General features: G+C 41.9%; 1 protein-coding gene and 1 long non-coding RNA gene across 15 annotated transcripts in view; both read right to left on the reverse strand.

The window, feature by feature from the left end:
• grin1a (glutamate receptor, ionotropic, N-methyl D-aspartate 1a) overlaps positions 1-2,695 on the reverse strand; it is a 35,320-nt gene extending 32,625 nt beyond the window's left edge. For 10 of the 12 annotated variants that reach the window (XM_085463232.1, XM_085463227.1, XM_085463226.1 and 7 more), the window contains exon 1: positions 2,224-2,546. In XM_085463232.1, coding sequence (XP_085319358.1) covers positions 2,224-2,472 — 249 coding nt within the window. In that variant the 5' untranslated portion in view covers positions 2,473-2,546. Of the gene's footprint in view, positions 1-2,223 lie in introns of all 12 variants that reach the window. The other 2 variants (XM_085463234.1, XM_085463233.1) reach the window with 1 other exon arrangement.
• A 4,073-nt stretch (positions 2,696-6,768) lies between these two features.
• LOC146705534 (uncharacterized) lies at positions 6,769-10,399 on the reverse strand. 3 transcript variants are annotated; one of them, XR_014921703.1, is made up of 7 exons: positions 10,340-10,399; positions 9,912-9,971; positions 9,635-9,697; positions 7,677-7,743; positions 7,493-7,563; positions 7,228-7,374; positions 6,769-7,142 (listed from the first exon to the last, which is right to left on the reverse strand). It is a non-coding gene; the product is annotated as an uncharacterized LOC146705534 (long non-coding RNA). The 3 variants fall into 3 exon arrangements; XR_014921702.1 differs by having other exon boundaries at positions 6,769-7,374; XR_014921704.1 differs by lacking the exon at positions 7,677-7,743 and having other exon boundaries at positions 6,769-7,374.
• Between the last annotated feature and the right edge of the window lie 323 nt (positions 10,400-10,722).

Raw genomic sequence — 10,722 nt, forward strand, 5'->3', positions numbered from 1 at the left:
TTTCCCTTTAAGACTAGATTAAAATGCAGGAATTGTGTTAAAGTCTTTTCATTTCAGTTTTTATTTGGAATTAATCACTGATCACAAACTGATTGCTTCACAGAATCTAGGACATTGGAGGCCAGTGAGCATATATAGCCCTGGGGAAGCTGTCCACTAGACAGAGCCAGCAATTAAGCCTTGGCGGCAACATCAGGGTTTTTATTTATTTATTTATTTTTTTTAGCTTGAATGAAACTTCTGTGTGCCTAACATACAATATACTCATTATTCATTCAGTGAACCTTGAATCTAGACATAAATTGTAGCCAGGGGCAACCACATCTATAACAAAAAATAGAGAGAAGCAAAAAAACAAAAAAGAAACTTCTCCTTGAGATGATGCTCACTGTGTGGGCTGGCAGACTAATATTAATTTTTGCTGTCTTATTCCTGCAAAAAGTGAGCCCAAGCTGATCAACTACTCAAGTAAAAGGATGAATTTATGTGAGAATCGATTTGAGAAATGCCCCGGAGATGTGGATGAAGGGGAATAAAGTTGGCATGGCTGTGCGGGAATGGATTATTGGATATGAGGAGTCCGTATGGTTGGGTCAAAAATGAGGTCTATCTTCCAAGGACTGCTCCCAGGCATCTACTCTTCCATCTGCCACAGTCTTCCCTCCTCTGTGACTGCTAGCACCTACTGATCTCATCAGATTACACCTTCGATAGACTTTCTGTCCAATTCAAGTGTGATTTAGTCTCATTCACAAGAGGTGTGTGTGTGTGTGTGTGTGTGTGTGTGTGTGTGTGTGTGTGTGTGTGACTATTGCTCTTCATACACATTCACATTGTGAGGATGTGTATGGTGAACAAGTGTGAACCTGAAATTTTTAACATAATGCGGTCTTTTAAGGGGCTAGGCAGGTAGTTAAGGTAAACAATATCCCCAATAAATCACTGTAAATCAGTTTAATGTCCCTTAAGTTCACGGGGGACACAGAGAACATTGTTGGTGTTGTCTTTAGAATCTCGTGTGGGTGGATTGTACACTCTTACTTTGTATGACAGAGACAGAATATGATGGTTTTATTCCTACAAGCCTGTGTCTCTTAGACTCGTTGTATTAAGCAGAGGACCAGGGACATGAAAGCAACACTGAAGCTGTGGGTGTTTTTTTTCTTTTTTTTTATAAAGCTTAATTATGTGTGTGGGAGAAAGAAGAGTGAGAGCAAGAGGGACTTCACGCCTCAACATGCTGTGACATAATGTTGGCGCTTTTTAAAAGCTGTGTTGAGCATCACCACGAGAGGATGGTCGGTGCATTTGTCAGCATGCTTCAACTCTCAAAGGCACACACTCTCTAATCATGTATTACTTATGACATATGTTTTGCTGGCTACATCTGCAGCACAAATGGCGTGAATCTCCAAGATAATTCACATTTCAGGTCATTCTTAACATGCGCCTCCTCCTAGTATACCTTACAAAGACAGTTTCTCATGCCACCCATGCTTCGGATCACTATCAGAGGAACTGAGGTCATTATCCACCAAACATACTAAACTGTTACCTCAAACCATTCCAGCCTCCTTTTTCCAAAATGTTCACTCATCATGCAACACGCACGGTCAGAGCCAAGCCATTAATCACAAATTACATATTGCACATTTTCACTCCTGACTGGTTCCTTTGCAGTTGAGTTGTTCTGCAGCTGGGTGTCCTATAAAGTACAATTGCCCTCTCATCCGAGTTATTGCCCCAAACCACAGCCTATTTTTGGATTTCTGGAAAACAGATGAAGCTGTAGAGGGATCAGTGTATTATACAAAGTGAACTAAAATGTGAGTTAAAGTGTGGAATAGTGCCAAATGGAACAACAGAAGGCCAGCATAATATGTAGTCTAACTTCCTGCCCCTACATTAACATGTTCCTGCTTGATAGATATTCTGCAGCTGAAGATCTAATAAAATAGTCTGTCTAGGTTTAATTCAGAATTTGAGACTAATAAGCTAGTTATGACAACCAATCCCTTCAACGGTGCAAAGGTGAAAAAACAAAGATGCTTCTGAAATGTAAGCAATTTCACCGAAAGCACAAACTTTCTCTGTTAAGAAGCAGTCCCTCAAAGACACCCGGATGCAACTATCTTTAGGTAGGTGGACTTGGCATTTAGCTCGTGGCAAATATACTAAAAGATATGAATAAGGCAACTAGAGCCCATTGGCAGTAAACTGTACCTGACTGGAGATGAGGTCCTCGCAGACGGAGAGAGCCATCTGGATCGCGTTGGATTTATGCGTTACGGAGATGGCGGTCAGCTTGAATTTGTCCCTGCCATAGACTTGGTTGGCCTGGGTCACGGCATCTTTGAAGACCTGTTCGTATCTCTTCTGGCTCAGGACGGCCCCGATGTTCACGATCTTCGGCTCGCAGCCGGCCCGCGCGCAGGAGCACGAGAAGAGCACCGCCAGCAGAAACAGACGCATCGTGTGGACCACCAAACAGCACAGCGCAGCCCGGTCGCTTTTCTCCCCGGTGGCGGGTCGGCTCGACCAGCTTCTGGACAGCTCAGCCAGTTGAATGCGCGACTGCAGGCACAATCCAGGTGGGCGGTGATAGCGAGGGAGGGAGGCCAAAAAAGGAAGAGGAAGACTTTGTCCAAAAAAAGGTGGTTTGGTTATATGCAATGCGGAGGAATGTGCATGATCATGTTAGAGACAGGCTGTCAACCGGGGACATCTAACCCGCATTGTCCACCTTCTTTGCTCTCCTTTGAGGAGCTGCAAAACCTTCTAGTGGCAGCCACAAAGACTTAAACCATAGCCCACGCTTTTACGGCTTCCTCTCCGGGGCGAGTATCGCTCTCTCCAGCCTCTGTTCCCGTGCGCTTTCTCCGAACTCAGCACCGATGCGTGGCGCGCTGGTTGCTCCGGGCTGAGCGGCTGCTGCTGCTGCTGCTGTCCTTGGTCCTGACAGCTGTGCATGCGCGCCTGTGGTGCGCGCTCCCGCTGTATCGGTTCCCTGCTCCGGAGTTTTGCGCGTTGGCGTGCTGTGCTGCTGCTGCTGCTTCAGCTACTAATGATGCCGGCGAAGAAGCTAATCCTATGAAAAATACATGTAATCACTTGTTAAAAACACACTCGATCATCATGTTTGTCATAACAGGACACGAAAGGCAGGAGCAGTATGAATGGGCTGCAAAAAAAAATTATATCAGCGTTGTGGGCTTTGCTGGTGCATAAAATTTGAAATGGTCAGAAGGGAGGAGGGAAGGCGTTTGTCTTTTTAGTATAACAGTAGTCATGCCCCCCCGGAACTGGAACTGGAAAGAGAGCCTGATTTCTCATACTGCTCTCTCTCGTAAACTGGACCGACCTCCGTCAGCAGCTCATTAATCACACAGGATGTCGGCATCATCAGTCATAGCCCGTCACTCTTCTGCAGAAGATGACTCGCCTGTCTTGTTTCTCTAATTTTTGTACGTGTGTGTGTGTGTGTGTGTGAGAGAGAGAGAGAGAGAGAAGTGTGTTTGTAAAGGATAGTGTGTGTGTGTGCGTGTGTGTGTGTGTGTGTGTGTGCAGAGGCGAAGTAAAAGAAACACACTGTAGATATTGTGGATGTTGCATTATATCTGACCCCTCTGTTGATGAAACTGTTTGCTTCCCTGCAGCTGAAGACACGAGCAGAATCAACCTCCTGGTTACCTAGGAAACTGGCTTTTACAACACACACGCGCTTGCACACAGCGGAGAGCTTCACACGGAGGAAATGTTCTCTCAATTTTTTTTTAATGGAAAGCAGTGAGACAATGAGTTTATTCATCACTGCAGGAAACGTCAAAAGATCTTTCTGTAACAAAACGGTCATTAACACCAAAATGAAAAGAAAAAGATTAAAAAGAGGATATTTAATCGGAAGGATTCAAATGAAATGATAATGATAAAATGATAAACTGATGTTTATCAGTTTATCATTTTATTTTTAATATCATAATAAGCTGGATACTATTTCAATATTTCCCCTGAGAGTACATGCGTTTATTCCCGGTATTAACAATTCCTACGTAGGAAAAAAAAAAGGTGTTTTGAAATGAGGCCAGTGTTTGAACAGTGCTCCGAATTCTAAATCACTGAAACACTGTGGTGTCTCTCTGCTCGCAGTGAGCTGATAAATTAATCACAAGGCTGAAAGAAATCAACATTCATCAGCTGCAGGCTGTTCTCCTTCCAAAGTGAGCTCCTCTCAAGTATGATCTGACTGTTTTCTTTATAACTTTAACAATGTGCACTGACAAAGGGGATATTAGGCATGACGGTTCAATTTCGCAGGAAACCTGACACATGTTTACCAGTAGTTCTAATAAAAAACGAATGGAGAAAGGTGTTGCATGAATTTAACTTTGTGTAGGTTGTATTACAAACCTACACAAAGTTAATTTAAAAAGAGATTGTGTGTCTCACTACTGCGCTTGTGTGTTGTTCTGTTGGTGTACTTTTAGTCTAACAGTGGGTCTTGTAGGACTCTATTTTCTAAATCTAGATAAATAATTTAGCATTTCTTTTTCAATCGTTGTTTTTAAATCAGGAAATTAGGTTCTGCGTCCTGATCTAGACAGAATCAGGCATTTAACTCAGTTTTATTTTTGTTGTGTCACCGAACTGGACCAAAGGTTTGCCACCCTCTACCAAGAAGGTGACTCTATTGTAACTGGAGCACACTGGATGCCACAACCAAAGTAGACCGAGTGAGCAGTACTGCCTAGCAAGTGAAGCCTGCGACCACAATCTGAAAGAGCAAGTACTGGAGAAAGTGTCCAGATTCCAGCCCGCGCTCCCAGGACAGCCAGCTAATCAACAAATTTAGCATCCAGTTGACTGGGACTTTGCTGCACTAATGAGAAGCCTCTGTCTCCATTGAAGAACACTGGAGGCAATTTAACTAGACCAGGCTCCTCAATGAAACCTGCCACCCCACTGGCTGTCACCCTGGCTCCACAAGAGATGCCACGGTCTTGGTTTCTCCATGGTCTTGTGCACCATCTCACAGTCCATCCACAGCCAGGTCCTTCCATGACACCACAGCTGATCCTCACCTTGATTCTTGCTCCATCCTGCTTCACGGCCGTGGTTATATGAGACCCTGTTGCCTGGAATATCGGGATGAAGATACCTGAGTTCTGGAATTAGACAGCGAAATTCCGGGGACTATATGGGACCACGCTAAGTTGAAGTATGTTGTAGTCCATGTCGGATCAAATGGAGTCTCTGAACTACCGCACTTTCATCTCAGACACAATTCCTACTCTCTACTGCAGGGTGGGTCATTTCAGTTGCTTGCTGAGCTTAGTCAGTCTGTTGCAACTACAAGATGACTTTTATAGCCAACTTTAACTTGTTCTGAGAGCTTGGAGGGCTTATCAGAGTGATGGTCTGCACCCTAATAGAGCAGGTTCTTGTATGTTGTCAGCATATATATGCTGCACCTTTCTCTGGGTGCTCAACCATAACAATCTCTGATCAAGCTTCTCTCACTCGGGATACTGGTCTATTCACAGAACACGCTTATGAAACTAGCAACACAAAGCTCCCTATTTAGATTTGGGAGACAGGTGTCCTCCTTACTTTTCGAATTAGACTTAAAACGTTTCTTTTCTATAAGATTTATAGTAAGGGCTGGATCAGGCAACCCTGAATCATCCTTTAGTTATGCAGCAGTGGACCTTTGAGTGTTGGGGTTTTCTCCAGAACACCATAGGCTATTTGCCTTACTGTAGAAAAGAGCTTAAGGCAACTGTTGTTGTGATTTAGTGCTACATAAAAAAAATCTGAATTGAATTGAAAACGCCCATATACACCAAGAATGTGACCATGCACCATTACATTAAAGCCATTATTAGAGATTTCCCATCATCCTACCTGAACATCCCTGAGGCACGGAGACATATTCATTGGTCCTCTGGGAGTCTGATAATCAATTGTAGGGTAAAAGCCAAGCTGCCAGCCGCTGTCTGTCCCTAGAGTGTGCAGGTGTCCCTGTTTACATGGATTTGTCCTGCATATTTGTCCCTTGCCCATCCCCCATCCCACAAACTGAGGCAGTGTCCCGCATTTTGATTGGTTCAAGTTTGGAAAACTTGCATCTGCTGTAAAGACACTTTACTTTTATCCAATGGCTGCTAAGAAAGCAGAGAAGACTGTCAACATCACTCACATTTAGGTTAGAGTAGAGTATGACCAACAGGGGACATTGTGAGTCACCACAAAGTCAAAGGCTTTGCGCATTTGACAGGAAAATGTTGAAGACTACTACAAAGAAAAGGAAATGCAGCTACAATAAAGAGAGGGAAATACTCCATACAAGGTAAGGCTGTGGAAGGAAGTTCCTAGAGTTTTTGTCTTTATTATCATCATTTTTGCTGTGGCATGGGGAAGAATATTAGACAAGTTCTTTGCATTTATGTGTCCTAGATTTAGTTTTTTGGGATCTGATTGCCCATCCTCGCTTCCAAGCTGCACACAGTGAATGCTAATGTAGATTTTTACCACAAAATTAGACCCAGCACTTGCAATACCACACACTGTGTTGCAGAGTTGAAACAGCTGTGTGCTGTAGCTGCAGGCTTCATGCTGCTAGTGCCATAAGAGAGAATGATTTAGTCTGCTTTAATTAGGGAAGATAAGTGGACAGATATCAGCTGAACAACAGAAGGCAAAGGGCAATAAGTCACAACATCGTCTGCTCTAATTTTCTTTAACTTCTTTAATTCTACTGATGGTTTCGGGTTGTTAAAAAAACTAGTTTAATGGTTACAGTAGTCGGCTTACATACACTGGCTTACATAAACATTATACGACACAAAATTCTCCACGGTTCTGGCCCAGCAAGGGGTCACTCATGTCATGGTATTGATTGCAGAGGATTCATAACTCCACTGGGCCCTAGAGAGAGTGGTTTACCCTTCAAATGTAATTTGTTTTGTGGACTATGGAGGATGTTGGACTCAAAGTGGGTGACTCAGGTTTATTTACAGCAAGATGAACAGAAACAAAAGGCAAACATGAGGGTTTCAAGTTAGTGACGGTTCAAGTCCTTCACTAACTCTTTACACAACAGATTGTCTCTCTGAAATGCTTTCTCAGGAACATACCAGGATTTTCTGCACAGAGGAAGAAAACAGGCAAGTGTAAGTCACCGTCAAAAACAGAGCAAAAATACGGACATGGGGAACTAACATCACTAACGGTCTTAATCAGTGATCAGGCGACAACTGAATGTCTTCCCTCAGCTTAAGTATCAGCAGCACAATGAGACGATGACAAATGGATGTTCTCATCATCTCCGGGTGAACAGGACCGAAGGATGGAAGGAAGCCAAGAGGAATCCCACCCCTGAAACACAAAAGCGTTGTTAGCTGCTCACTCACTTAAATGCATTCACACAGAGAGTGGAAGAGAGGAAAAGAGCAACAAGAGAAGAGTTTGACAGAAAGATTAGTCTAACCCAGACCTTCCCAAAGTGTGGGGGGCGCAGAACCGTTGCAGGGGGGGCGCGGCATGGACACTGCTAGCACGGGGCGCCTACACAAAGGCAAAGCAGGAGATGAAGCATAGCTGAATATGTTTCCAAACCAACTTCATTCTAAGCCAAAGACTAGAAAATATGGTGGAACAAATCTTCCCTTTGGCTTCACCTGCACAAGTGCCAAGGTAGGTCTCCCCTGCAGAATTGGTTTTCCCTTTGTCGGGAGCAGCGCTGGGCTGTTCAAATCATGGACAAACAGTATCCCACATTCTTGATTTTTAGTTCACAAACACTTGTTGTAACGACTAACTACTCCTGACATATTGGAGATGTTAGCTCTTTATACAGTAAAGTTACAGCGGGATACAAATAACATCAGTAATAATTTATTTGCCACGATTTGTTCCCCCTGTCTAAATCACAGACAAACAGTATCCCACAGTTGTTTATGTTTTTACACCCATTTTGCACAGAGAGGCATTTTTTGAAAAATTTCTTGATAGCAATGTTGAATATTATTACACAGGAAAAAACAACTACATGTAAAATAATCACACAGTGACGCCTCTGCCTTTCTAAATGGAGGGACAGTAACTGCGTGTTTATATGTAAGAGTGTAAAACCTGAAGATAGAGACAAAATACTGTTAATCTGACTATCTGTCATTCTGCAATTCATGTCATGTAAACAATAACGTGGCGCACAGCTGACGTGAAAAAGGCACATACCTTTGACGTTGCGTGACGAACTCTGTATTCCTCGTCCACACGTAAAAGCAAAAAAGGAGTTTTAAAAAATCTCAGTTTTCGGTGATTCGAAACGCCGTTTACGTGTGGACGAAACCAGGGGCGATTATAGGATCAGAACTTTGGGGGTGCTGAGCACCCAGAGAGCTGCCCAGCCATGCAAGATAAACCTGTCTCTGTCAGTCCCTGCATCCTTAAAGGTTGTCCCAAGTTCTCTCTGACTGTTTCCTTGGTGCATTTAAACCCCTGTTCCTCCCTGTCCTCATCGTCTGTTGTCTTCATCTCCGTTATCAGTCATCATAATTTTACCATTTCTGTGCAAGTCTGCAAATTTCTTTATTAAATCATAAGATTCTTAAATTCATCAAGTCTCTCTGTGCCTGGGTCCTCATCTTAATACATGACATTACTGTTTTGTACATTTTACACAATTTAATCCCCACATTTGTGAAAGAAAAGCAAAACACTTTTTTGAAAAGTCTGTAACAAAACCATCAAATCTGATCAATGTTATTTAAATGCTGCAAAAGAAGAATGGATTGGAATAGAAAAAATCCTAACCTTAATTACTGGGGGAGAATAATGAATGATGCTCATAGTGAGTAAAAAGTAAACTGAGTGCATTTTTTGGACAGAGATTCACTTTTAATGTGTATGTATAATATAATACAGATACATAAAAATAAACTCCCAAAACAGAATAAATTATTACAAATAAATTATTACAAAATATTAATAAAACTATAAAAATGGAGGCAACTTAGCCTGTGGTAGAATGTATACAATGTATGAAAAAATCTTTATTGTAGATACTAATTTTACTAATTTAATAATAATAATTTTGTGTTGTAAGATTTATGAGTTTTATGCTTTCATAGTGGTACTTAGGAGAGCTTGACATTTTCTCAGGTGGTATCACACTGAAACACTGATAAGGTAAGTGTGTGTGTGCTTTTGGAAAACATTTAAAGCTGCAGTACAGAATCTTTGAAACAAGCTTAAAACATTTTTAGAATATAAACAGAGAACTCTGCTTCTCTTTACAGCTCCTCACGTACGTACTGCGGCAGTCATACAGACAAGTGGACGGTCCAAAAGTTGGCCTACCTATTACTGGCTGAGGTTTTAGTAGAGTTGTGGCTGAACCACATAAAAATATATCATTGATTTTAATCTCCCCAATCAATTATAATGTTATGTTGGAATGTTGTTAAAGAGGGTCAAAAATGTTTCAACCCAGTTTGTTTTGCAGATTCTGTATAGCAGCTTTAATATAGGGAGAACACAACTTCCAGATTGTGTGAGTAAAATCAGGTTTTTTCTCTTTGTCAGTTTAATAGTTTCTGTTGTGCCTGTCACTGTTCCCTGTCTGTTTCCTTACCTGGTTCTTCCTGACCTTGTACTTTGTCCTCACGTTCCCCTCTTTCCTCGCTCCCTCTTTGGACTGACAATCATACACAAATAGATTGTATTCAATTAGATGAAAAATTACATTAATATGAAAAAAATTCTATTAAGATCGCTAACAAAAAGTCCTCTCAGTGTACTTTCAACCAAAAGGCAAATAACCACATGAACATCTAATAAAAGATATAAACATTGAAACACTGATCCAACATTATTCTTGATTGACGGATCATTTGATCTTACACTTTTACCTGAATGTGACTCCTTTTTTTGAAAAAACTTCCTTATATCCATTATGGACCTGGCTGTCTCTACACACAAACACACACACAACAGGCGTTATAAGGTTAAGGGGCATTCAGTCAGTTAGCTAGTTAGTATCCATTTCAAACAGGACAGTGGTAACAACTTTAGGCTACGGACAAGTTTTAGATTTTAAATAGGCTGTATACATTTCAATGGGAGCAACAGGACGGTCAAATGTCGCTGAATTTACTACAGAGCAGGACGGATTGTAGGGTAGCAAACATTGTCGGAAAACATGTTTTCAACACTGCAGGTTACCTGGTGTAATGTTTTTCAGCTAAAAAGAAACATGGTCTGACTCCTACCTAACTATATAAAGAGTAACTGAAGGTTAAATGCAGCTAATATGTCCTGTTTTAAGCCAGGCACTTACACTTCCGCTCTGCTGCGTCTAAGCCACCATCGCTCTGGCAGCAAGAGGCTAGAGCCAGAGTAGGGGAGAGGCGACCCGGAACAAACCATTTTGGGAGGGGGGGGGGGTATCTATACTTTTGTTGTTAAAATCTTATGTCTCAAACAAGTACAGTACTGTATGCTTGTTATACTTTTAGTAGTGTGTCACACAAACAGCAAATATTGTCAAAAAAAGTAAGAAATCTTTGGGGGTGCATTGATTAATTTTGGCTGAAGCACCCCCCAAAATGGCTAAAATCGCCCCTGGACTAAACAGCTGCGTTTTCAGAAATACCGGTGTAGGTGCGGACATAGCGTAAAAGAGTTAGTAGTTTATTTTCTTACTACCTGCAGATTACTTGT

This window comes from Copadichromis virginalis, linkage group LG7 (genome assembly GCF_057382275.1).
Source record: "Copadichromis virginalis isolate Kocher_CV1m ecotype Utaka linkage group LG7, C_Virginalis_male_GT1.1, whole genome shotgun sequence".
NCBI classification, from domain to species: Eukaryota; Metazoa; Chordata; class Actinopteri; order Cichliformes; family Cichlidae; genus Copadichromis; species Copadichromis virginalis.